This window comes from Nomascus leucogenys, unplaced genomic scaffold (assembly GCF_006542625.1).
Source record: "Nomascus leucogenys isolate Asia unplaced genomic scaffold, Asia_NLE_v1 Super-Scaffold_249, whole genome shotgun sequence".
In the NCBI taxonomy this organism is placed as follows: domain Eukaryota; kingdom Metazoa; phylum Chordata; class Mammalia; order Primates; family Hylobatidae; genus Nomascus; species Nomascus leucogenys.
Genome location: NW_022095768.1, coordinates 29,222 through 55,489, shown reverse-complemented (window position 1 = coordinate 55,489; position 26,268 = coordinate 29,222). Strand labels below are relative to the sequence as shown.

The following is a 26,268-nucleotide window of genomic DNA, read 5'->3' as shown; positions in this document are numbered from 1 at the left end:
GGGAACAACATAGACACAAATCCTTGCCCTCATGAGTGTTCTATGCTTCACAGTTCCTCGCACATAATAAATGTTTAAGAAATGCGGGCCGGGCGCAGTGGCTCACGCCTGTAATCCCAGCACTTTGAGAGGCCTAGGCAGGCGGATCACGAGGTCAGGGGTTCAAGACCAGCCTGGCCAACATGGTGAAACTCCATCTCTACTAAAAATACAGAAATTAGCCAGCCATGGTGGTGGATGCCTGTAATCCCAGCTACTCATGAGGCTGAGGAAGGAGAATCTCTTGAACCCAGAAGGTGGAGGTTGCAGTGAGCCGAGATCTCACCACTGCACTCCAGCCTGGGCAACAGAGCAAGACTCTGTCTCAAACAACAACAACAAAAGATGTTTAAGAAATGCTTGTGGAATGAATTACTGAATCAGCATTTGAATATAAGATCCCTTGGACTTAAAGTCACAGAACCACAGGTCTCTGCCAATGTCAGGATCCTTTATCCTATTACCTCATTGCCACAGAGAGCTTGCCCCACAAAGGGGCCCAGGGCTTGCGATAACATGAAGGCAGGGAATTCATCCATCTATTCATTCATTTATTTGCTCATTCAACAAACATGTGTTAGGGCTGGGCTTTGTGTCCAGAAGGGCAGTACAACTTGTCCAAGGTCACATAACTGTGTGTCCAAGGTCACAGGTCTGTGAGTAGAATCCAGTGCGAATGATTCCACCTGGGATTTTCTTCAGTGTCTCTCTCAGCTCTGGCCAGGTAAGTTTGAAGATATGTGTGGGGTGGAGGGGAGAGGGACGAGAGGTGAGTGGAGGAAATCATCAGCATGAAGACACCATTCGTTCATTCATTCATTCATCCATTCATTCCATTCAGGAAACACACTTCGGACACCGACTGTGCCAGAACCTGTGCAGGAAGGGGGTTGGGGGACAAGCTACATGGGATGCTGTCTTTGCCTTCCAGGAGGGAGCTCACAGCCCAGGCTTGACAGCACTGAAAGGCAGAAGAGTTCTGGGTCCAACTGGGGACAACGTCATAAATTTGCTTCAGGAACTCCCAGTTAGCTAAGGAGAAACATTCCTGCCTCAGGAGAGACCCCTCTGCAATGGTGGATACATAGTTCTTGTCCCAGGAAGACCCCCTTCTAAGGAGGGAGCCTCAGTGTGTCCCAGGATAGTTTCCAGTCGGGTGGGGGGACCCTTGGTCTCGGAGGAATTCCCAGTCTGACCCAGCCCTTGCCCTAAGAGATCTCAGCCTGATGGGGGATACACAAAGCCCACTCTCTAGGAGCCCCCAGTCAGATGGGAGAGGTAGGCTGAATAGATCCACTCTATACACGGGGAGGAACAGGAGACCGCATGTGGACCGAAACTAATGAACCACTCACTCACACTAAACTGAGTTAGCAAGTCCTGCTGGTCTTTCTGAAAAGCAAAGACATTTTGAACACGTGAAAGCTGGGTAGGTTGAGGTGTTGCGCAGAAGTGGAAAAGGGAAGGAACTTTCTTCCCCTGTTCCTTCCCCCCTCCCTCCAGAAAGGTATTTCTGGAAGTCTCCAGTTGGTCTGGGATCTGGGCAACTGCTGTGTGTCCCAGTCTCTCAGCCCTTCAGCTGTCACTCTGCTCCCAAAAATAGCAATGGTTGAGGGGAGGGAGAGGAAGCTGTTTATCTGGGATAGATGTGGAGAGGTGCATTAGAGCTGTGCCCAGGGAGGGAGTCTGCCGGGGGGTTCCTGTCCCTTCTGGATCTTTCTGTCCCTCTTTGGAATGTTAGTGCCTAAGCGCCCCCCTACCCCAGGATACCCCAGAGTTGGGTGCTTGGGCGGAGGCTGGTCAGCACCTCCACGTGGTCATGACTGACCAGTCTGGGGAGGGGGAGGGCCCTGAGTATCAGTGACAGACTCCAGGGGCACCTGCCCCTGTGGCCAAATATGGTCCAGAGCCACTGGCTGAGGCAAGGAAATCTCTTGGGTGGGGGCTGGGAGGGGCAGACTGAGGCTGGCTGGCTGGAGGGTGACACAGGAGCGCTCAGGGGTGCAGCATCACAAGAGGGCAGATCGAAAGCATTGTCCTCGCTGAGAAAGTGAGCAGGGGCCTGGGGTGTGCCCTGGACTGGGGAGGGAGACAGCAGACTTCTAAGACCTGCAACGAGAGTTCAGGCCTTTGGCACAAACTGAGTGGCTTCGCCTGCTCAGGCTGGGAGGGACAGAGAGTGAGGCACAGGGACTTTCAGCTTGGGCCAAGCTCTGAGCAAATGCTATAATGTCCTCATGGGGCAATAGATTTGGGGGTTCTGGGGGTGGATCCCTTCCAGGCAGAATCCCCACCATCCTCTCTGGTGTGAGGGGACCCTGGAGCTCCGGACCTCAGGCCAGGAGCCCAGCCCTGGGTCTGGAGTGAGCGGCTGACCAGACGGAACTGCTGCTGTCCCAGCAGATGGCAGAGGTGGAAGCGGTACAGCTGAAGGAGGAAGGGAACCGGCATTTCCAGCTCCAGGACTACAAGGCCGCCATAAAGAGCTACAGCCAGGCCCTGAAGCTGACCAAGGACAAGGCCCTGCTGGCCACGCTTTATCGGAACCGGGCAGCCTGTGGCCTGAAAACGGTCTGGGGCAGGGCAGGGCACAGGGTGGGAGTGCGGCAGAGGGGCCTTGGGGCTGAGTGGCAGCCCCTTCATCCTGATAGGAATTGCCCTTCATCCCAGCCGACTCTCCTGGATGCCTGGGGTTGGAGAAGGGTGCCTCCAACCCCCTGACCCATGCCCTGGAAAGACAGAAATTCATCCAGAGCAGAATCAGCCCAGTGCCAGGTGCTTTCATGTGTTATTCATGGCATCTTACTAATGGCCTGTGAGATAGCTGTTGTTGTCCTCCCCCTGTTGCAGATCAGAAACTCAGGATCCAGAGGGCTTCATTAACTTGCCCAAGCTCTCCCAAGTAGTAGCAGAGCTGAGATTCAAACCTGGGTTTGCCTGATGTCAAAGCCTGTCCTCTTTGCCATGCCTGTGAGGAGCATGCCCTGGGCCTCTGACAGCCTGCAGCTCCCCCAGCAAACCCTCTCCCCTCACTGTGGGGACATTCTCTGGCCATCTCTGCATTGGGCCCACATTAACCGAGTCTCCTTCTCCTTCCCCTTTCCTCAGGAGAGCTACGTCCAGGCAGCTTCAGATGCCTCCAGAGGTAAGCCCCTCCCACCGCCAAGCTTGCCCTGTCACATTCTCCTCTGCATGGCCTGGGTTTTAATCTAGTTACCATTTTGGGGCAAGAAACAGTGAGTATGGAGTGACTTCAGAAGGGAGAGAACAAGCTGGAGAAGGGACTGGAAACATATCCTGTGACGAGCAGTTGAGGGAAGCTGCAATATTTAGCCCAGAAAAGGCAACTCCCAGGTGGGACAGAGAGCTGCCTTCAAATTCCTAAAAGGCTGTCACAAGGAAGAAGGATTGGATTTCATCTCAGGGGTTCCAGGGCTGGGCAATGTTACAGGGAACACATTTCAGGTAGGGAAAGGGAAATGTTTTCTGATTAAGCTGCCTGGCTGTCTTTTGTTGTTGTTGTTGTTGTTGTTTGTTTTTTTGTTTGTTTTTGTTTTTGTTTTTTGAGATGGAGTCTTGCTCTGTTGCCCAGACTGGAGTGCAATGGCACGATCTCAGCTCACTGCAACCTCTGCCTCCCGGGTTCAAGCAATTCTCCTGTCTCAGCCTCCGAAGTAGCTGGGATTATAGGCGCCTGCCACCATGCCCGGCTAATTTTTGTATTTTTAGTAGAGACAAGGTTTCACCATGTTGGCCAGGCTGGTCTCGAACTCCTGACCTCATGATCTGCCTACCTTGGCCTCCCAAAGTGTTGGGATTACAGGTGACAGCCACTGCGCCAGGCCCGCCTGGCTGTCTTGAGAAGGAGGGAGCTCCCCACTGCTGGCGGTATGCAAGCACCGATTGGTTAAGCCCCTGGCAGGGATCCTGTAGCAGAGACTGGGGCGTTAGGAATTGGATGACATGACCCTCAAGCTGTCTTCCCACCTTGAAACTCTGTGGATCTTACTGTCTCCCTAACAAAGGGGAGGTAAGGGCCAGAGAGTCCACATGGGTGGCTAATCTCCAAGGAAGACACAGAAGCACAGCAAGAGCATGCTTCCTGGAGCTGGGGCAGTGGGGCTGGTGGTCTGTAATCTGGCTTCCTAAGGCCCTCATCCCCCGTCTCCCCTCGATAGCCATCGACATCAACTCCTCGGACATCAAGGCTCTGTATCGGCGATGCCAGGCACTGGAGCACTTGGGGAAGCTGGACCAGGCCTTCAAGGACGTGCAGCGTTGTGCCACCCTCGAGCCACGGAACCAGAACTTCCAGGAGACGCTGAGGAGACTCAACACCAGCATTCAGGAGAAGGTGAGCTGGGCCTCTTCCCACAACCCTTGGCTGCCCAGCCCCTCTCTTCATTCCTAGTAGGAATGGGTTAGGGAGGTGGGTCATCAGGGCAGGGCTAGCCCTACCTCCACACTCTGAGATACAGACAGCAAGTGGAATGGGCAGGCTGCACAGAACAGCTAAGCAGATGCTTCTATCTGTGATGCTTGTTTGAGGGCACAAGCCAGCCAAGGCTAGAACACTGGTCTTTTAAATTCCAGATGGGGCCAGGCACAGTGGCTCATGCCTATAATCCCAATACTTTGGGAGGCTGAGGTGGGCAGATCACCCGAGGTCAGGTAGTTTGAGACCAGCCTGGACAACATGGTGAAACCCCATCTCTACTAAAAATACAAAAAATAGCCGGGTGTAGTGGGGGCACCTGTAATCCCAGCTACTCAAGAGGCTGAGGCAGGAGAATTGTTTGAACCTGGGAGGTGGAGGTTGCAGTGAGCTGAGATCATGTGCCATTGCACTTCAGCCTGGGCAATAGAGCAAGACTCTGTCTCTCCCACCCCCCGAAAAAAAATCCAGATGGAGGCTTAGAAATATTATTATAACTTAATATGTCTGCAACATGATCTCTCTCTCTCTTTCTAGGTATTATAAAATACACAGGAATTGAGGACATCGATGAGGGATAGAGGAAAGCCCGGCCCCATTAGAAGCATGATTTTTTTTTTGAGACAGACTCTCGCTTTGCTGCCCAGGCTGGAGTGCAGTGGCATGATCTCAGCTGCTCACTCCAACCTCCACCTCCTGGGTTTAAGCAATTCTTGTGCCTCAGCCTCCCAAGTACCTGGGATTACAGATGTGCACCACCACACCTGGCTAATTTTTGTATTTTTGATAGAGATGGGGTTTCACCATGTTGGCCAGACTGGTCTCGAACTCATGGCCTCATGTGATCCACCCACCTCAGCCTCCCAAAGTGCTGGGATTACTGATGTGAGCCAGGAGCATAAAATATTTTCTAGGAAATAGAGTAGGGTGGGGAGAACCTGGACCAGAGGTGAGAAATCCTGAACCCTAGTCCTGGCTCAGCTGCTAGTTTTGTGGGGCATCTCTTGGGGTGTTGGTTTCCTCTCTGTAAGAGCGGTAAGGTAATTGATCACTCAGCCCCTTGCTCCAAGACTCAGTAACTTCTACACATCTGGAGAAGCCCTGTGGTAGGACCACAGCATGCTGTCCAGGGTGCAGACTCAAGGACTGAGGAAATATAAACTGAGGAGAGATTCAGAGAGGGATAGGCGAAGGAAAGACCTCTCCTCACCCCCAAAGGAAATGAGCACAGGGCTGGGTGCAGTGGCTCACGCCTGTAATCCCATCACTTTGGGAGGCCAAGGCGGGAGGATCACTTGAGCCCAGGAGTTGGAGACCAGCCTGGGCAACATAGGGAGAGACGCTGTTCCTACCAAAAATTAAAAATAAATTAAAAATAGGCTGGGTGCGGTGGCTCAAGCCCGTAATCCCAACACTTTGGGAGGCCAAGGTGGGTGAATCACCTGACATCGGGAGTTCGAAACCAGCCTGGCCAACATGGTGAAACCCCGTTTCTATAAAAATATAAAAATTAGCTGGGCGTGGTGGCACATGCCTGTAATCCCAACTACTCAGAAGGCTGAGACAGGAGAATCACTCGAACCTGGGAGGCAGAGGTTACAGTGAGCCGAGATCGTGCCACTGCACTCCAGCCTGGGTGACAGAGCAAGACTCCGTCTCAAAAAAAAAAAATTAAAAATTAAAAAATGTGCTCAGAAGTAGGTGGGAGTAGTGTGGACCCCCCAAACAAAGTAACAGGAGGTTCAAAACAAGCTGGCGGAGTGAAGGATGATGATCAGTTAGGTCACTTTATGGAAGACCCAGCGCCATGGGGTTGGAGTGGGGACTGTGAGGGACTAGATATCCAAACAAAATGAGTTCGATTTGCTTGAAACAGAGCTTGAAAGCGGCTTCATCTACACTTCAGGTGTGTTAAAAAGAAAAAAAAGAAAGCTGCTACAGGATTCTGAGTATGGAGACGTATTTCTGTTTTATCCCTATTTAAATGTCTAATAGCAGATTGTTTACTAGACTCTAAAACTGGGCTGAAGACCCTTTAGGCCTTCCCAGACTATTGTGATGTCTAAATGGGATAACAAATGTAACCAGATGGTGAGCTTTCAGGGGCAGGGACTTGATTTTGTTCACAATTCTATTGTATTTATTAATTCATCGTAGTTATCCAGTAAATGTTTGTCGAATGAATACATGAATGAATGTATGTGTGGGAGCCCAGAGTGGACACCCTGATATTTACTGAGATGAACTGAATGTGGAGCTGAAATGACGTGGACCCCACCTGCCTCCTTCTCCACTCCCTCCTCTCTCCTCAGCTCCGAGTGCAGTTCTCCACAGACTCGAGGGTACAGAAGATGTTTGAGATCCTCTTGGACGAAAACAGTGAGGCTGATAAGCAGGAAAAGGTGAGTGCTGGCCAATGCCATCCAGCCAGCAGAAGGACCCGCCAGTCTGGACAGTGACATCATTGTGAGGGGAAGGGGGACCCAGGCCTGTCTTTGCAGCCCAGGAAGGAAAATTGGCCAAAGGTTAAGCACATTGGAACACAGTGTAAACCATAAGAAGGACTGAGATTTGGGTGAATCTAGTGAGGAGAGTCATGCAGCAAGGTTGGATCCTGTCTTTATTTGAAATTTTGATGTTTTGTTCATCATGGATATTTTGGCATTTATTTTGATTTTTAAAAATATAGCATTGATTATTATTTGATTATTGAGTTCTTTGGTGCCCCTTTAAAGTTTGCACCCGAGGCAAGTACCTCACTTGCCTCACTGTAATTTCGGCCCTAAGAAATAACGGCCCATTAAAATAATGTTTTATTTTATTAAAAGATATTGAAAGAAGTCATTCTGAAAAATTTAAATATTTACCGACGTAATCATCATCTTAACCAAACTTGTTACCTTTTTTTTTATGTTCCCTTCTAGTGTTTCTGCAGAGGAAAAAAATGGAACATTTGAGTGTTTTACATTTGCAAGAACTTGAGAAACAATGGGGAATTTTTGTTTATGTTCAATAAATCCATAAACTAGGCCAATATCTTTCCTAACAAACTCTCGTGAGAACATAATAAGTTGTTGTAGATAAAATAAAGTTTTTTTGGTTTGTTTTTTTTTGTTTATTTGTTTTTTTTTTGGAAAAGTACAAAGCCCTTAGTTGACAGTGATGGCTCTGGTCACGCTTGCCTGGAATTCTCTCATCAGCCCTCTCCCCAGCACCCAACTCAACATCTCTTTGCCCACCTCCTCCCCTTCTTCCGCCTCCTGTGTTTCTCAGCCCTGGGTTCTCAGGTCCTGCTTGAGACCTGGAGCCTTTTATTTTAAGGTTCATGCATCCTTAAGTTGGAAGGCTTTAGGTGGGAAGAGACTTGGGAACCTGCTTGCTCAACTGCCTAAATTTACAGATGAGTAGTCTGGGGTCCAGAGAAGCACCGTGACTCACCCAAGCTCATACAGCTAGCAGGGAGCAGAATCAGAACTCAAACCCAGGGCTTTCAGGTCCCATCTAGTGTTTTTGCTGCTCACTTCCTGGGAACTTCAGATTCCCCTGAACAGGAAAATCAACAAAATGTTTAAGGAAATTATTCTCCGTGTAAAAACACTTCATTTCTCCATCTTTTTTCTAGTCCTTCTCTATAAGCATTTTATACATCTTTGTTTTAACATAAGTGCAATTGGAGTAATCATTTGATTCTGATTCTGCATACCAATGCTTTTTCCATTGCTCTTAGTCCTTTTATTCATGACTTTAATGGCTGCAATATATTTCATCCAGTTGGTCTTGATGCAAGTTACTTGGCTTTTTTTCTTGAATTATGTTCTTGGGCTGTGTTTCCAGGAGGAGGATTACAAGGTGAGATAATAGAACAATGTTCTGAAGATCCAGTCTTTGCACTGGCTCTTGTACTTGGCCCATGGTCCAGGCCTGGGTGGCCATACCTCCCTCATAACCCTTATTGCCTCTTCCTCCTTCAGGCTGCCAACAATCTCATTGTCCTAGGCCGTGAGGAAGCAGGGGCTGAGAAGATCTTCCAGAACAATGGAGTAGCCTTGCTACTGCAGCTTCTGGACACTAAGAAGCCTGAGCTGGTGCTGGCTGCAGTGCGGACCCTGTCGGGCATGTGCAGTGGCCACCGAGCCAGGGTAAGTGCCTGGCTGTGGGGCATGTGGAGCAGATGGCTTCTGGTGCAAGGATCTGGAGGGTGACGTGTGGTCAGGGCTGTGGCTGGCATCAATGGAACCAGATAAAAAGTCAAAGTGTGCTCCAGTCTCTTTTTCCCTTTGAGTTGGAAATGGGTTTGACTAAGCAAAGACAAGTTATTGAAAGTGCTTAAGGCAGAAGTGGTGAATGCAAAGGCTATGATATTTTACATTTTTTCATGCTAAGTCTTTGAAACCCAGTGTGTATTTTACACTACAGCACATCTCCATCTGGTCCTGCCACCGTGCAAGAGCTCAACGGCCCCATGTGGCCAGTGGCCACTGTATTGGATGGCACAGCTCTGACCTCTGGAGACGGGCATGGCTTGTGTCAAGAAGTTTCCAGGACCGAGGGGCCCATGAGGCGATGGCGGCCTGGGCTGATTTCTCTACTGCATGGGGTGGGGTGGGGAGGATTATCACACCCTCTCTAACCTGCATGGCAGCTGGAAGGGAGGGGCAAGGCAGCTGACCATGGTTCTTGCTGGGGTTCTAGGCCACAGTAATTCTGCATGCAATGAGGATAGACCGAATCTGTAGCCTCATGGCCGTGGAGAATGAGGAGATGTCTCTGGCTGTCTGCAACCTGCTCCAAGCCATCATTGACTCCCTGTCTGGGGAGGACAAGCGGGAGCATCGAGGGAAGGAGGAGGCCCTGGTTCTAGGTAGGAAACATTCTTCGGTTTTGATTCAAGGGGATGGGGAAAGAAAAGGTCAGTTGCCATCTCAGACTGGGCATTCCCTGTATGTGGGGGTGGCTTGGTTTTATGTATTTTCTTTTCTTTTCTTTTTTTGAGATGGGGTTTTACTCTGTCACCCAGGCTGGAGTGCAGTGGCGTGATCTAGACTCACTGCAACCTCCTGGGTTCAAGCAGTTCTCCTGCCTCAGCCTCCCGAGTATCTGGGACTACAGGCACACACCATCATGCCCACCTAATTTTTGTATTTTTAGTAGAGGGTTTCTTCATGTTGGCCGGGCTGGTCTCAAACCCCAGACCTCAGGTGATCTGCCCGCCTTGGCCTCCCAAAGTGCTGGGATTACAGGCATGAGCCACTGCACCTGACCTGTTATATGTATTTTCTGATTATAAAAGTAACAGGCATAGCTGCAGTATTCACAATTGCTAAAAGATGGATACGACTCGAGCGTCTGTTGGTGGGTGACTGGATGAGCAAAATATGGTTTATACATACAATGGAATATTAGTCAGCCTTGAAAAGAAAGGAAAATTTGACACAAGCGACAACATCAATGAACACTGAGGACATTATGCTAGTGAAATAAGCCAGCCACAAAAAGACAAATACTGCATGAATCCACTCATATGAGATACTTAGAGTAGTCAAATTCATGGAGATAGAAAGTAGAATAGTGTTTGGCAGAGGATGGAAGAGGGAAATGGGGGGTTATTTTCTAATGGGGACAAAGTTTCAGTTTTGCAAGATGAAAAACATTCTGTGGATAGATTGTGGTGATGTTTGCACAATGATGTGAATATACTTAATGCCACTGAACTGAACACTTAAAAATGGTTAAAATGGGGCCAGGCGCAGCGACTCAAACCTGTAATCCCAGCACTTTGGGAGGCCGAGGTGGACGGATCATGAGGTCAGGAGTTCAAGACCAGCATGGCCAACATGGTGAAAACCTGTCTCTATTAAAAATACAAAAACTAGCCGGGCATGATGGTGCATGCCTGTAATCCCAGCTACTTGGGAGGCTGAAGCAGAAGAATTGCTTGAGCCTGGGAGGTGAAGGTTGCAGTGTGCCGAGATTGCGCCACTGCACTCCAACCCAGGTGACAGAGTGAGACTCCGTTGCAAAAAAAAAAAAAAAAAAAAAAAGTTAAAATGGTAAATTTTATGTAAATTTTACCACAGCTTAAAGAAAGTAACAGAGGCTTATTGAAGACATTTGGGAAAATATAGAACTATGTAAAAATGGGAATAAATGCCTATAATTACCCATTCAGATAATCACTATTACCATTACCACATGTATCTTTCCTGTCTTTTTTTTTTAAACCATCAATATCTAACAAAATTGGAATTCTGCCATGAAAAGTTATATTTTTTTTGCATTGAGCATTATATTAATATTGCGTACCATTTAATATTCTTAAAAAGGATTCCTTTGATTTTAATAATTAATTTTACATGTGTTTCCTGCATATGCACATACAGACTCATGCTTCTCCCTGCACATCCAGGTCCTAGGCATCAATTTAAAAGATATTGCTCTGGCTGGGAGGGTCAAAGAGGCAGGTTCACTCAGAAAACTTTATTTTCAAGAATATCTTAATCTTCTCTTGTATGGATAATTCATCAATCAGCTCTATATTATTGAAGATTTCAGTTATTTCCAATTTGCATGTTTATACAAAACTCTCCAGGAGGCATTTTTGCATCTATGCTTGCATTTATTATTTATTTTTATTTTTATTTTTATTTATTTATTTATTTATTTATTTATTTATTTATTTATTTTTTGAGATGGAGTCTTGCTCTGTTGCCCAGGCTGGAGTGCGGTGGCACGATCTCAGCTCATTGCAACCTCCACCTCCCGGGTTTAAGTGATTCTCCTGCCTCAGCCTCCTGCTAATTTTTGTATTTTTAGTAGAGACGGGGTTTTGCCATGTTGGCCAGGCTGGTGTCAAACTCCTGAGCTCAGGTGATCCACCCGCCTCTGCCTCCCAAAGTACTGGGATTACAGGTGTGAGCCACCATGCCTGGACACATTTATAATTATTTCCTGGGGTCAAATTCCTAGAAAAGGAGCACTAGGTCAAAGGCTATGAGAATAACTAATGTTCTTTCTATATCTTGCTCTCTAATTCCTTTCTGAGAGGCTGCATCAATTTATACTCTCACCAAGCAATGATGAGAGTCTCCATTTTAACACATTCTCATCAGATTTGAATGCTATCCTTCTTAAAGATATTTGCCTATCCAGTAGATTAAAAATTATCTTGTTAGATTCAAACTAAATTATTCATCAGATTGATCATTTTTCTGTGTCTTTATTAGCCATTTGGATTCCTTTGTCTTTGAATGGTTTGTTCATGTTGTTACCTATTTCTTAATGTTGTTCTTATTTGTTTATAAGAGTTTTTTGTTTGTTTGTTTGTTTTGAGACAGAGTCTTGTCTATCATTCAGGCTGGACTGTAGTAATGCAATCACAGCTCACTGCAGCCTCAAACTTCTGGGCTCAATCCTTCCACCTCAGCTTCTGGAGTCACTAGGACTACAGGTTCACACACCACGCCTGGCTAATTTTTAAATTTTTCACAGAGACAGGGTCTCACTTTCTTGCCCAGGCTGGTCTCAAACCCCTGGCTTCAAGTGATCTTCCTGCTGTGGCCTCCCAAAATATTGGGATTACAGGCCACTGCGCCCAGCCCTGAAGTCCTAGATTCTTGATGTGACTCTGACTTACTATTATTATAATGGTCAGCTAGTCACTTTCGTTTTTTGAGCTAGAATTATTGGACGATCCAAGATGGCCCTGCTTGTATGGCTGGCAGTCAACTGGAAATGTTGACCTTGTGGCCTTGTGACCTTGTTGATCTTGTGGCCTTGCTAGTGGCCAGCTTGGGTTTCTATAGAACATGGTGGCTGGATTCTAAATGGACAAGCCCCAATGTACAAGTGCCATGTAAGCCTCTGGTTGTGCCACAGGTCACATAAGCAGCCCAGGGCCAGTGTGGGAGGAGATTACCCAACAGCATTTATACTGAGAGTCGTGTTTCCCAGGGAGACACCAATTCACAATCTTCCATGATTTCCTTGGGTTGAACATCTCTGCTACAAAATTCCTCCACATATTGATTTCCACTCTATCCCCCTGTAGCTTCCATCTGCCTCTGGCCCAAAGTCTGCCCTCTGGAGCCTCACGGAAGGAGTCTGTTACCTCACTCCCATGACATGCCTCTGTCTGAAGACGAGCTGTTTACATCTTTCCTTCGTTAGGCGATGGAGCTGTATTCCTTCATCAGTTATTTATCTGACATGGTTTGGAGAGCTTTACTTTTCAGTTTACCCGACTTTGGGCTCCATCCTAGAATGAGAACAAAAATCTCTAAGTCTCAGGGAGGGCAAAATCAGAAAAAAAGGCATTTGCCTTTTAAGCTCTACCAGTGGGCAGGAAGTCCCGGCGGCACAGGCAAAAGCTTGAATTTAGGCTCCCAGCATGCCTGAATCTGTGGGGAGTGAAATGTCTCTAAAGAGTATAAATTCCCCTTCTGGAAAGCATTTTATTAGATCAGTTTATTAAAAACCACATAAAGCATCCCTGGATCTCTGCCTGTCACTGCTAGGAGTGAAGAACTTTCTAAGAATCCCAACTGTTCAAGGATGGAAGGAGCTGTTGTAGAAGTCAGTGTTCAGGGTGGCTGGAGGACCGCTTGGGGGTGTTGTCTAGGGATTTCTCTCCCTTTTTCCGGGTGAGATGGGCAACACTATACTCCCCTGGGAATTCACATATTCAGGAAGTAGTGGATTCAGTATTTCCACAGTCTAGAAGCTGCTTCTCTTCTTGGTCATAGATATGTGAGATTTCCTACCCCTCTCTACTTACCCCTGTCCTCTTGTTCTTCAGACACCAAGAAGGACCTGAAGCAGATCACCAGCCACCTGCTGGACATGCTAGTCAGCAAGAAGGTGTCTGGCCAGGGCAGGGATCAGGCGCTGAACCTGCTCAATAAGAATGTCCCCAGGAAGGACCTTGCCATTCACGACAACTCACGTACCATCTATGTGGTGGATAACGGTGAGAAGAGGGGAAGGTTTGGGGCTTGCTCAAGCCTTTTAAGTGGGCAGCAGGGCACTGAACAGGAAATGGAAGGTGTGAGGCTCTTGAAGGGGTCTTCAGTTCTAACTGAAAAGGTGAGAAAAGGCATTGGCACATCAGGATCCACCAGTGGGCCTGTGAAGGTGCAGGTCAAGGCTCTGAATTCAGAGCCTGAACACACCCAGGAAGTGCCCAAACACATCCCCAAAACATGTGGGTGGAGCGACCTAGTAAATGGGGACAAGGACTCCACCAACAACAGGATGAAATTCCAGAAGTCTCATGGTTGGTAAAATACTTCACAGGCCTTTCAAAAGGGAGGAAATTGCATCAAGTATAGTTTATATAAAAGCACAGTGAGAATGTTTGTAAACCCAAAAGTATCTGAGACAGGTCTCAATCAATTTAGAAGTTTATTTTGCCAAGGTTATGGACATGCCCCGCAGAAAGGAAACACAGAATCACAGAGACAGTCTGTGGTCTGAGCCTTTCTCCCAAGATGATGGTAAGGGCTTCAATATTTCAAGGGGAAAGACAGCCTGGAGGGGAAAGAGGGAGGGTATGGTCACATTATATGAATGCACATGTTGGAAGAGAAAGGAGGAGGTAGGGGAATACTCAAATAGTCAATTATATATTTGTCTCCTGCTCAGTAAATGACCACTTTACATAAGATAAGGTGAACATAGAATGGACATATTTAAGCACTAGAGTAATTTATTAAACCTGTGGAGATATTTAACCTTTTATCTGTAGCTATCTGCTTAGTAATAAAAGGAAAGGCAGTTTCTTGCCATGATTCAGCTTTCAGCTTAATTTTTTTCCTTTGGTTTAGGGAGTTAGGGATCCCAAGATTTTATTTTTGTTTATTTATCTATTTATTTATTTATTTTTAGAGACAGAGTCTCACTCTGTTGCTCATGCTGGAGTGCAGTGGCGTGATCATGGTCACTGCAACCTCGAACTCCTGGGCTGCAGCAATCTTCCTACCCCCTCAGCCTCCTGAGTAGTTGGGACCACAGGCACGCACCATCATGCCGGGCTAATGTTTTTCTTTTGTAGAGATGTGGTTTCACTATGTTGCCCAGGCTGGTCTCAAACTCCTGGGTTCAAGTGATCATCCCACCTCGGCCTCCCAAAGTGCTGGAATTACAGGCGCGAGCCATGGCACTGGGCCAAGATTTTATTTTTCTTTCACATGTTCTAGCAGATAGTCACTCAATTTGTCAGCTCCGAGGTGTTACCCCTCTCCTCAATCAACTTCTTTGATTGTTGAGGAATCATACCTGTGGTTTCATGATCTGCTACGGTAAATTCTTCCATAGGTTTTATGACACACAGACTATACCTTGTTCTAAAAGATTCAGATCAGCTCTTCCCAGCTTAAAAGATATCTTTTGATATTGCACTTCCCTTGTTTGGTTTTTATAGACCTCAGCAAAGTGCATGTGCAAGTGCTTAGACTTTAACACATTACTCTACTGCTAAATGCCCAAACCCCACTTCCTCCCTGCCTCATTCTGGTCTTCTCCGCATATATCATGAAACGTGAGCGTTAACAACAGATCTCTGTCTGCACCAGGATCTAGGCTCATCCACGTGTTATGGGATGGGACAGGTGGAGAGCAGTATTTTTTATTCTGTTCTTTTTGTAAAGGGCACCAACATGGATAGCACTTGGGTAAAAATAATGTGGATTTAAAAATTCAGATATTCAAATACAAAGCTGCAATACTGAGGTGTTATGTGTTGCACAAACTGGGCTGGGAGTCACAGTAAGGGAGCCGTCAGGATGTCAAACCCGAAGTGAGCTTTTGGGTGAGAGAAGGGGCAAAGATCGACAGGAAGAAGGTCTAGAGTGAGCAGAAGAGAAATGAGATGCTCAAGGCGTGGGCAAGAATGGAAGGCGAGACTGGGAGATGAGATTGGAGAGGTGCATTTGAGGGAGGCTTTTGGGACCCAGGCTGGGGAGTCTGGGTTGGCTCATCAGGCACTTCCTGTTACTCCCCAGCCCTGCTGAGCACTTTTTAAATGCATGGTTGTTGCATAATAAGAAATATACATATTTGGTCTCTGCTGCTGTTTCCTGGCACACAGCTAACCTCTGAAGTGATAAGTATCTTTTTGTATGCTCATGAAATAACTGGTGGCTGGGATCCCCTAGATAACCTCAGAATGTCAGAATGGGGGCCGGTTGCCAGGGGAAAGAACCATGCAATTACAGGATTGGAACTTTCAGCCCCCCACCCGTTACCTCCAGGAAGGGGAGAGGGGTTGGAGGTGGGATTCATCGCTAATAACTAATGACTTAATCAATTGTGCCTACATAATGAAGCCTCTTTAAAAAAAATCCCTAACCAAAGGGGCTTAAAGTGCTCCCAAGCTGGTGAACACACGGAGGTGCTGGAGAGATGGCTACCTGGAGAGGGCATGGAAGTGCCACGCCCCTTGCCAATACCTTGCCCTCTGCATCTCTTCCATCTGGCTGCTCCTGAGTTTCTGTTTTTGTTGTTGTTGTTGTTGTTGTTTAAATAATAAATTGGTAATCTAGTAACTAAACTGGTTTTCTGAGTTCTGTGAGCCATTCTAGCAAATTATCGAACCTGAGGGAGAGGGTCATGGGAATCTCTGATTTGTAGTTGGCCAGTCAGAAGCACAGGTAGCAACTTGGACTTGAGGCTGGCATCTGAAGGAGGGTAGTCTTGTTGGATTGAGCCCTTAACCTGTGGGGTCTGTGCTAATCCCAAGTAGTTAGTGTCAGCATTGAATTGTAGGACACCCATCCGGTGTCAGAAGTAAGCTCTGAGAGTAGAAGTAGTTTAGGGAGGAAACAGAAGTTTTCCTTTAAGTGGTAAAATGTACATAGCACAAAATTTACTGCCAGGCACTTTCCTTTTCTTTTTCTTTCATATGGGGAGATGGGCTATGTTGCCCGGGGTGGTCTCAAACTCCTGGGCTCAAGTTGTCCTCCCACCTCGGCCTAACCAAAGTGCTGGAATTACAGGCATGAGCCACCAAGCCACTTCCAGGCACTTTTTTTTTTTTCTTTTTTTGAGATGGAGTTTTGCCCTGTAGCCCTGGCTGGAGTGCAATGGCGTGATCTTGGCTCACTGAAACCTCCACCTCCTGAGTTCTCCTGCCTCAGTCTCCCAAGCAGCTGGGATTACAGGTGCCTGCCACCATGCCCAGCTAATTTTTTTGTATTTTAGTAGAGGCAGGGTTTTGCCCATGTTGGCCAGGCTGGTTCCAGGCACTTTTAATTCCCTCCTAACTTCTAGAGTTTCATGTCTCCCAGCTTTTACCTGGAATGTTCTTCCACTTCCCTGTACTACCCAAGGTCTGACCAGCTCCAAGCCACCTCTAAAACCTGGCTCTGAAATCCACCTGTCTGTTGCCCCAGAGGCAACACAGTGTAACAGCTAACATCACAGGCTTTGAAATCAGACGTGATTGGGAGCCTGTCCTTGCTATGTCACTGGGCAACTTACTTGACTTGTCCTGGGCAACTTACTTGACTTCTCTAAGTCTTGTTTTTCTCCTCTGAAAGATGGAAATAATGATTCCAAACCAGTAGGGTTATTGTTAGGATTAGATGAAGTTAATGTGTATAAAGCTCTTGGCACATATTAAGTGCTCAGAATAAATTGCAGATCTTATTTTGTTGAAGTGAATCACCTCATCTTCAGCGTTACCCTTCTATACTTATCACATCTCATTGTAATCTTCATATGTCAGTTTTCCCTATTATATTGTGAGCTTTTTGAGGTCAGGATCGTATCTCTTATTTTAGTAGCCAGTACCCCAAAGGTGCTCATTTACTTAACAAAGACATGACTGTTGAATTTGCCTGACGGCAGTAGGAAGCCATTGAAGATTTTTCAACAAACGAGATGAGAAGACATCATCATCATCATAAATGTAAATATGGCATTTGCTAAATAAATACTTAATAAATACACACTCAATAATAAACATTTATTGAGTGATAGTAATGTGTCTGGATTGGCAGTAGGGTTTCCATATATTATCCATTGAGCCCTCAAACTTTATGAGGTAGGTAGTATTATTCCTCTTTTACAAATGAAGAAGCTGCGGCTTGAGGAAGAGAATATGAAATAGTATTTGGAGAAGACTATACATAAGCCCATGGAATGTCAGCACTGGTAGAGTCCTCTGAGATCAACTAGTCCTGATTTTGTACATATGAAAATAGAGGCCCCTAGAGGGAGGTGAATTGGTCAAGCTGGGGGCAGTGTCAGTTGCCCCCAGTCGTTTGACCCCATTCTAGGGCCCTTCATTCTGGATGAACCACATGTTTTCTACAGACAGGGCTGGAGAGAAGCTGATAATAACAAGTCACTGAGTGAGGGGTGTGCGTGAGGATGGAGCCCAGCAGGAATCTTAGGCTTGCCACTGTCTACCCTGCAGGTCTGAGGAAGATCCTGAAGGTCGTGGGGCAGGTTCCAGATCTGCCGTCCTGCCTGCCCCTGACTGACAACACCCGCATGCTGGCCTCTATCCTAATCAACAAGCTCTATGATGACCTGCGCTGTGACCCAGAGCGTGATCATTTCCGCAAGATCTGCGAGGAATACATCACGTAAGTTTCCTGAAGGCCTCACAGGGTTGGGCTCTGTCTTAGTTATCTATGGCTGTGTAACAAATTATCTCAAAATTTAGCAGCTCAAACAATAATGTTTTATTATCTCACACCAGAACAGAAATTTGGGAGTGGTTTGGCTGGGTGGCTCTGGCTTATGGTCTTTCATGAAGTTACGGTCATATGCTGGCTGGGGCTGCAGCCATCTGAAGGCTTGACTGGGGCTGGAAAATGCTTCCAAGATGGTGGAATCACACAGCTGGCACATTGGTGCTGGCTGTTGGTGGGAGGCTTCAGTTCCTTTCCCTGCAGACCTCTCCACAGGCTGCTGAAGCATCTTCACTGCATGCTGCTGGCTTGTCCCACAGTAAGAGATCCAAGAGGGAGCAAGGCAGCAGGGAGATGTCTTCTCTATCTAGCCTCAGAAGACACATGTCATCACTTCCACCACATTCTATTCATTAGAAGCAAGTCAGTAAGTTTGGCCTACATTTAAGGGGAAGAAATTAGGTTTCAACTTTTGAAGGGAGGGGTGTCAACATATTTTTGGACATATCATATTTTATTTATTTATTTTTTGAGACAGGGTCTCACTCTGTCCCCCAGGCTGGAGTGCAGTGACATCATCATAGCTCACTGCAGCCTCGAACTTTTGGGCTCATGTGATCCTCCTACCTCAGCCTCCCAGAGTAGCTGGGACCACAGGCACTTGCCACCATGCTGGGCTAATTTTTGTTTTTTTTGTCACCCAGGCTGGAGTGCAGTGGCATGATCATGACTCACTGCAGCCTCAGCCTGCTGTGCTCAAGCGATCCTCCTGCCTCTGCCTCAGCCTCCCAAGTAGCTGAGACTATAAGTGTGCAGTACCATGCCTGGCTAATTTTTGTATTTTTTGTTTTGCTGTGTTTCCCAGGCTGGTCTTGAACTCCCAAGCTCAAGCAATCTTCCTGCCTCCGCCTCCCAAAGTGCTGGGATTACAGGCATCAACTACCTTGCCCAGCCATGGACATATTTTATACCTACCACTGGCTTCTGTGGTTGAAAGGAACAAATAGCTTGTCAAAGAGGGAGGCCTGGTTCTTTCAAGACTAAGACTCATGTGGCTTTGCAGAGCTAGACAGGGGTTAGGGCCCTCAGCAGCTGCAGTTCCTGAGTCTCCTCACTGGTGCCCCAGGATCAGTGTGACTCCAGTGCATGACCTTTTAATTCTTTATTGCAATGATTCCCAGACTTGTAAATTATTCAGATTTCTGAGACATCCCCTCTTGACTCAGTAGTTTGGGGTGTGGCTCAGGAAGCTGCATGCTTAAAAGCACTCCAGGTGAGTCTTAGGTGGGTGAAGACATTGCCTTTACTCTGCTTTTCCTTTCTGTATTCCAGGGGTCAACAAACTTTTTCTATGAAGGGCCGGAGAGTAAATATTTTAGTATTTGTGGGACATATAAGTCTCTATCAACATATTTTTAAAAAATCCTTTAACATACAAAAAGCTGGCTGGGCACAGTGGCTCATGCCTGTAATCCCAGCACTTTGGGAGGCCGAGGGGCGCGGATCACCTGAGGTCAGGAGTTCAAGACCTCCCTGACCAACATGGTGAAACCCCATCTCTACTAAAAATACCAAAAATTAGCCGAGTATGGTGGCACATGCCTGTAATCCCGGCTACTAGGGAGCCTGAGGCAGAAGAATGGCTTGAACCCAGGAGGTGGAGGTTGTAGTGAGCCAAGATCGCACCACTGCACTCCAGCCTGGGCGACAGAGCAAGACTCCATCTCAAAAAGAAAAAAAAAAGCCAAAAAGCTGCTGGCCAGGTGTGGTGGCTCATGCCTGTATCCTAGCATTTTGGGAGGCCGACGTGGGAGAATTGCCTGAGGCCAGGAGTTTGAGACCAGCCCAGGCAACGTAGAGAGACCCCCATCTCCAAAAAAAAAAAAAAAAAAAATTAAAAATGAGTCAAGTGTGGTGGCACACCCCTGTAGTCTCAGCTACTTGGGAAGCTGAGGTAGGAGGATCACTTGAGCACAGGAGGTCAAGGCTGCAATGAGCCGTGAATGCACTACTGCACTCCAGCCTGGCTAACAGAGTGAGAACCTGTCTCAAATAAAATAAAATAATGTGAAAGCTATTCTCAACTCCCTGGATTTGCCAACTCCTTCTCTACCCCATGGCTTCTGCTCACCCTGACTTTGGTTCACTTAGCTCTTTTCAAGGCTTCTCTCTTTCTCTACCTCAGTTTCAACTTTTCCTGCTGACTTCTTGAGTCCCTCATGAGGTCCCCAACTGACTTCCATTACCTGTCATCCAGCTAGTTCGTGTTTGGGCTTGTTGATTGAGGCCCCCTCCTGTCAGCCTGTGGAATGCTGAGAGGAGGGGTCACTGCCTTCATCAAATGGTGCCCCAGCCTGCCCCTAGCAAGTGTGGAATACACCCCGCTTCATCAGGGGCGGGGGCTGTGTGGGGACCCAGTGCCAGCTCAAAGGTCAGACCCCAACTAATTATGAAGGATGCTGGTTCCCTGGGCACTGAGTGGAGAGATGAGGCACAGGACACGGGATGCTCAAGCTGGAGGGGCTCTCAGAGCTTCCAAAGCTGAGTCCTCTTCCCCAGGGGAACTTGTCTGAGATCCTCCAGCAATCAGAGGCAGACGTGGGACCAGAGCCCAGGTCTTGGACTCTCGGTGTGGAGTTCTCCTGCCCAGTCCACGCTGCCTTGTTGCATTTATACACAGCTGCATTTCCACTGTGCACATCTGCCCTGTTTCCCACAATGCACCAACCTGCGCAGATGAGAAGCATCAGAAGGCATGTCACCTCTGACATTCCCACGCAGAGATTCTCCCCTGGAGTAGATGGTAATAGATTCTGAAAGCAAGGCAGAACGTTCCTGGATATCTAGCCCACATGCTCACTGACAGGGGAAGGGACTGAGACCAGATCACCAGAGGGGAGTGACTGGCCCAGGCCATGTCACAGAGAGAAACAGTGTGCCGGGCATCACACTAGGCCTTTCTGTGTTGTTGTCGATGCTGTACTGTCCTCCCAGACACAGCAGCTGCTGGAAAGGCTGTCAGCTGATAGCTCTCAGCCGTTATCTCTCTTTGGGACTTGCCTCAGCTGGGGAGAGCTGTTTCACCCTTCCCAGGGAAGCCGGTGTGCAAACACTCACACCAGGCTAGTTGAGGTGACTCAGACCTATAATACCAGTGCTTTGGGAGGCCAGGCGGAAAGATCACCTGAGGCCAGGAGTTTGAGATCAGCTTGGGCAACATAGCAAGATCCCGTCTCTACCAAAAATTTAAACAATTATCTGAGCATGATTGTGTGCACCTGTAGTCCCAACTGCTCAGGAGGCTGAGGTGGGAGGATTGCTTGAGCTTAGGGGTTTGAGGTCACAGTGAGCTATGATGGCACCAGTGCACTCCAGCAACAGGGCAGGACTCAGTCTCAAAAAAAAAAAAAAAAAGACTCACTCCAACTTGCAATAACTGTGAAGGGTGTTCCAGCTCCAGAACTTCTTGGAGGCTGAGGCTTTGTGGTGACTGTAAAATGCCTCCCTCTGCCCCAGTCTTGCTTCCTTCTCTTCCCAAGAGCTCTAACAAACTTCCTGCATGTCGATCCCTGAGTCAGAGTGTATTTCCCAGAGGCACACCCTGTGACACAGCTGTTACGTCATTTATCCTCACCACAACTCTGAGAACTAGTAGTACTATCCTCAGTTTACAGGAGCTGAGGCTCAGAGAGGTTTGCTGAATTGCCCAATATCACACAGCACATGAGTGGTGGAGCCAGGATGCAAATCCAAATCCTACTGCCTCCATATCTCACACTCTTTCCGCTCTCTTGGGCCAGTTCTCTTGACCACCCTTGTCCTTTGTTTCAGGGGCAAGTTTGACCCCCAGGACATGGACAAGAACTTGAATGCCATCCAGACGGTGTCAGGGATCCTGCAGGGCCCCTTTGACCTGGGCAACCAGCTGCTGGGACTGAAAGGTGTGATGGAGATGATGGTGGCACTATGTGGCTCAGAGCGCGAGATGGACCAGCTGGTGGCCGTGGAGGCCCTCATCCATGCCTCCACCAAGCTCAGCCGTGCCACCTTCATCATCACCAATGGAGTGTCACTGCTCAAACAGATCTACAAGACCACCAAAAATGAGAAGATCAAGATCCGCACACTGGTGGTGAGTGGGCTCGGTACCACCCTCCTACTCAGTACCACATGCCATGCCAGGCAGCAGGGACACCAAAATGAATGAGTTGAGGCCGCTGTTCTTGAGGAGACCAGGTTTAAGGGGGCACCAGAGCCAGCCACAGACCCCTGCAGAACAGGGCAATATCCAGGGGGCTTGTGAGGATGTAGATTCAGAACGGTGAACTCTGCTGCTTAACACTGAGGACGTTCGTCTCCCTGCTTATGAACAACGTGAGCACTGATGAGCTTGCGTCCAGAATGCATTTTCAGAGCAAATTCCGAAAAGTCACTTTCCTTAATCCGTTTTTATAAGGTGTTTTTTTTTCCACTTTCATTTTACTTTTTTTTTTTTTTTTTTTGAGATGGAGTCTCCTCACTCTGTCACCTAGGCTGGAGTGTAGCAGCATAATCTCAGCTCACTGCAACCTCTGCCTCCCAGGCTCAGGTGACTCTCGTGCCTCAGCCCCCAGAGTAGCTGGAATTACAGACGTGTGCCACCACACCCAGCTAATTTTTGTATTTTTAGTAGAGACGGGGTTTCACCATGTTGGCCAGGCTGGTCTTGAACTCCTGACCTCAGGTGATCCACCTCCCAAAGTGCTGGGATTACAGGCGTGAGCCACTGTGCCTGGCCTGAAATTATTATTATTATTATTGTTATTTTTTCAGACAGAGTCTCCCTCTCCCTCTGCAGCCAAGGCTGGAGTCCAGTGGCATGATATTGGCTCACTGCAACCCCCATGATCTCGGCTCACTGCAACCTCCGCCTCCTGGGTTCAAACAATTCTCCTGCCTCAGCCTCCCAAGTAGCTGGGATTACAGATGCCTGCCACCATACCCGGCTAATTTTTGTATTTTTAGTAGAGACGGGGTTTTACCATGTTGGCCAGGCTGGTCTCAAACTCCTGGCCTAACTGATCCACCCGCCTTGGCCTCCCGAAGTGCTGGGATTACAGGCATGAGCCACTGTACCCAGCATCAATTTTTTAAAAACAAATTTTAGCTTCTGACAAAAGTGAATTTTCTCTTATGAAACCGCCCCCCTAAGAAAAGTCCAATTATCTCTGGGTAAAATTTTGCACATTTGAGTCTGTTATCCAGAAGATAGGATTTCTCTGTCAGTTTCTGTGCCATAACAAGGTTCCCCACTGAAGCTTCAGATGTGGTTAACTTGGTCTTGCTGGTTTTTCAAAATGGCAGGCACAATACATCTGTGGGGTCAAAATGGTGGGGGAAGGGGGGCAGGGCAAGAACTTCAACTTTATGGGCCTCTACCCTAACCCAGAGCATCAGGGAAAGTATCTCAGCAGAGGTGGCACCTGAGCTGAGTTTTACAGTCTGCACAGAGGTGGAACCAAGCAAAGAAAGAGGGGCAAAGTGTTCTGGCCATAGAAACCTATTTGAGCAAGGCTTCATCCCCAAGCCTTGGCGTCTCTGATCCTGCATGTGTCTGCTGTCTCCTCTCCTCCACAGGGACTCTGTAAGCTCGGCTCTGCAGGCGGCACAGACTACGGTCTCAGGCAGTTTGCGGAAGGGTCGACAGAAAAACTGGCCAAACAGTGTCGCAAGTAAGGGGGCTCTGTTTCCCAGGCCCTCCACCTCCTCACGTGCCTTCCGGGCAAGAGTCTCTGGGGTGTGCTCCAGTGGAGTGTGAAAGGGACCTCACCCCTGGTTCACCACCCTGAAATCGCTTCACCCTCTTGACCTGAGCCCTGGGCCCCTTCCCATGTGTGCTCCCTCCACTCTTCCAGGTGGCTGTGCAATACTTCCATCGACACCCGGACCCGGCGCTGGGCAGTGGAGGGCCTGGCCTACCTCACGCTGGACGCTGATGTGAAGGACGACTTTGTCCAGGATGTCCCTGCCCTGCAGGCCATGTTTGAGCTGGCCAAGGCAAGTGTGGGGGAGTCTGGCCTGACCACAAACCTCAGGAAAGGTCTGCTGGGTCTGGACCCACAAGGAATGGATCTCAGTCTTCCTCCTGGCTCTACTCCTTACCCCTGTGTAAACATGATTGGTTATTTCCCCCTTTCTGGCCCTCATTTTGCCTGATTGTAAAATGGACTCCTGACTCCCAATGCCTTCCAGAGATGGGAAGATGCACAGGAGGGCAGTTTGTTTTCCTGGGGCCCTCAGAAGGTGAGGTCTTGAAGGACCTGAGGCAGCTAAAAAAAAAAAAAAAATGGGGCATCAGAGCACGCACCTGTAATCCCAGCTCTTTGGAAGGCTGAGGCGGGTGGATGGCTTGAGCTCAGGGGTTCAGGACCAGCCTAGGCAACATGGTGAAACCCCATCTCTACAAAAAATACAAAAATTAGCTGGGTATGGTGGCACATACCTGTAATCCCAGCTACTCGGGAGGCTGAGGTGGGAGGATTGCTTGAGCCTTGGGAGATCGAGGCTGCAGTGAGCTAGAATTGCAGCTCTGCACTCCAGCCTGGGTGACAGAGAGAGACCTTGCCTCAAGAAAATAAGTAAATAAAAAAGGCTGTGCCCAGCCTTTCTGGGAACCTGCCCTCCCTCCCAGGCCCTCCCAGACTCCTTTCCTCATCTGCTGGGCCAACTCCCTGGCCCTTTTCTAACAGTAAAGGGAGGAAGCATGGGAGAGATTTTCGCCAGGACCGGAAAATGTCCAGCTCCTGCCCCATCTCCAGTTGGGTGGGAAAGTGTTAGACTGAGCTTGTGGAAGAGGCACAAAGCGAGGATCTTTGTGGGACAGCTCCTATTCATACTGTCAGAGCTACTGTGGAGGGTGCAGGAGACACTGCTGCCTGCCTTTATGGGCAAAGCCATTCCTCTCCTGCACTGCTGTCTTTCCTCAGAATGGGCCCTACCAGCTGCACTCCTCCCACACCAACCTGCCAGCCACGTGAGGGAGCATCCTGGAAGCAGAGGTTTGTCCTAAAGTTTCCTTTCCCTCTCCCTGACCCTGTGCCTTCCAGACCAGTGACAAGACCATCCTGTACTCGGTGGCCACCACCCTGGTGAACTGCACCAACAGCTACGATGTCAAGGAGGTCATTCCAGAGCTTGTCCAGCTCGCCAAGTTCTCCAAGCAGCATGTGCCCGAGGAACACCCCAAGGTAGGGTCAGGCGTGACCCGGGAGGGGTCTGGTTTGTGCCACCAGGCCTCCAAAGGAGGCGGAATGGCAAAAGGAGTGGTGTCAGGAGTGGCGCGGTGTGTGTTTGGGTGGTTGGGGGTAAGATACACATACACTGAATATGTTAATGGTAAACTTTCCCACCAGATGGTGCTCATGCTTTTTCTTTGTTTTTATTTTCTATTTTGAAAAAAAATCCAACAATTTGTAGTCTGAGAAAACAAACGGAGCCATGATGGACACTTTGCAATTTGTGTTGTTGATTTTATGGATAAAAGACAGTTTTATTTCATGTCTCCAGCAGATAACAATTTGATTTTCTCAGATTTCTGGATTTTGTGACATGGGTGCTAAGTAGGAATCATGAGAGGAGAGGCGTGGTCAGCATTAGCCCAGAAGTCACAGACCTCCCGGAACCCTCTCCCACAATTCCTTGCACATGAAGATATGATTTGTGTGTGATTTGCGTATGAATATATGCAAGATATTGCCAGCCAATAAAATCATTTAGATTTTTTTAATGATCAAAGTAATATAATCATGCTGCAAAATGAATTAAAATGTGGAGAAAAGAAAATAACCACTCATGATTATGTCATCTCCACATGACTGCTGTTGGCATTTTGATGTTATGTTACCTACCAGAGGCTTTTTTTCTATGTATCTTTTTTCTTTTCATAGTTATAATCAGAATATATTTATCATTTTGTGCCCAATTTTGGAAAAACGTGTTTTTCACATTGCCATCTCATTCTCTGAATCATTATTTTATTTATTTATTTTTTGAGACAGAGTCTTGCTCTGTCACCCAGGCTGTAGTGCAGTGGTGAGACCTAGGCTCAATGCAACCTCCGCCTCCTGGGTTCAAGTGATTATCCTGCCTCAGCCTCCCGAGTAGCTGGAATTACAGGCATGT

The 26,268-nt window shown here is 47.8% G+C and overlaps 1 protein-coding gene across 4 annotated transcripts in view; it reads left to right on the top strand.

The window, feature by feature from the left end:
- Positions 1-1,995: 1,995 nt before the first annotated feature.
- UNC45B (unc-45 myosin chaperone B) overlaps positions 1,996-26,268 on the top strand; it is a 39,334-nt gene continuing 15,061 nt past the window's right edge. Inside the window, exons 1-13 of one of the 4 annotated variants that reach the window (XM_030807925.1) lie at positions 1,996-2,089; positions 2,443-2,610; positions 3,148-3,184; positions 4,218-4,393; positions 6,787-6,876; positions 8,446-8,613; positions 9,167-9,335; positions 13,269-13,439; positions 17,889-18,060; positions 21,940-22,240; positions 23,725-23,819; positions 24,003-24,144; positions 25,194-25,334. In XM_030807925.1, coding sequence (XP_030663785.1) covers positions 2,443-2,610; positions 3,148-3,184; positions 4,218-4,393; positions 6,787-6,876; positions 8,446-8,613; positions 9,167-9,335; positions 13,269-13,439; positions 17,889-18,060; positions 21,940-22,240; positions 23,725-23,819; positions 24,003-24,144; positions 25,194-25,334 — 1,830 coding nt within the window. In that variant the 5' untranslated portion in view covers positions 1,996-2,089. Of the gene's footprint in view, positions 2,090-2,439; positions 2,611-3,147; positions 3,185-4,217; positions 4,394-6,786; positions 6,877-8,445; positions 8,614-9,166; positions 9,336-13,268; positions 13,440-17,888; positions 18,061-21,939; positions 22,241-23,724; positions 23,820-24,002; positions 24,151-25,193; positions 25,335-26,268 lie in introns of those variants that run through there. The other 3 variants (XM_030807924.1, XM_030807923.1, XM_030807926.1) reach the window with 3 other exon arrangements.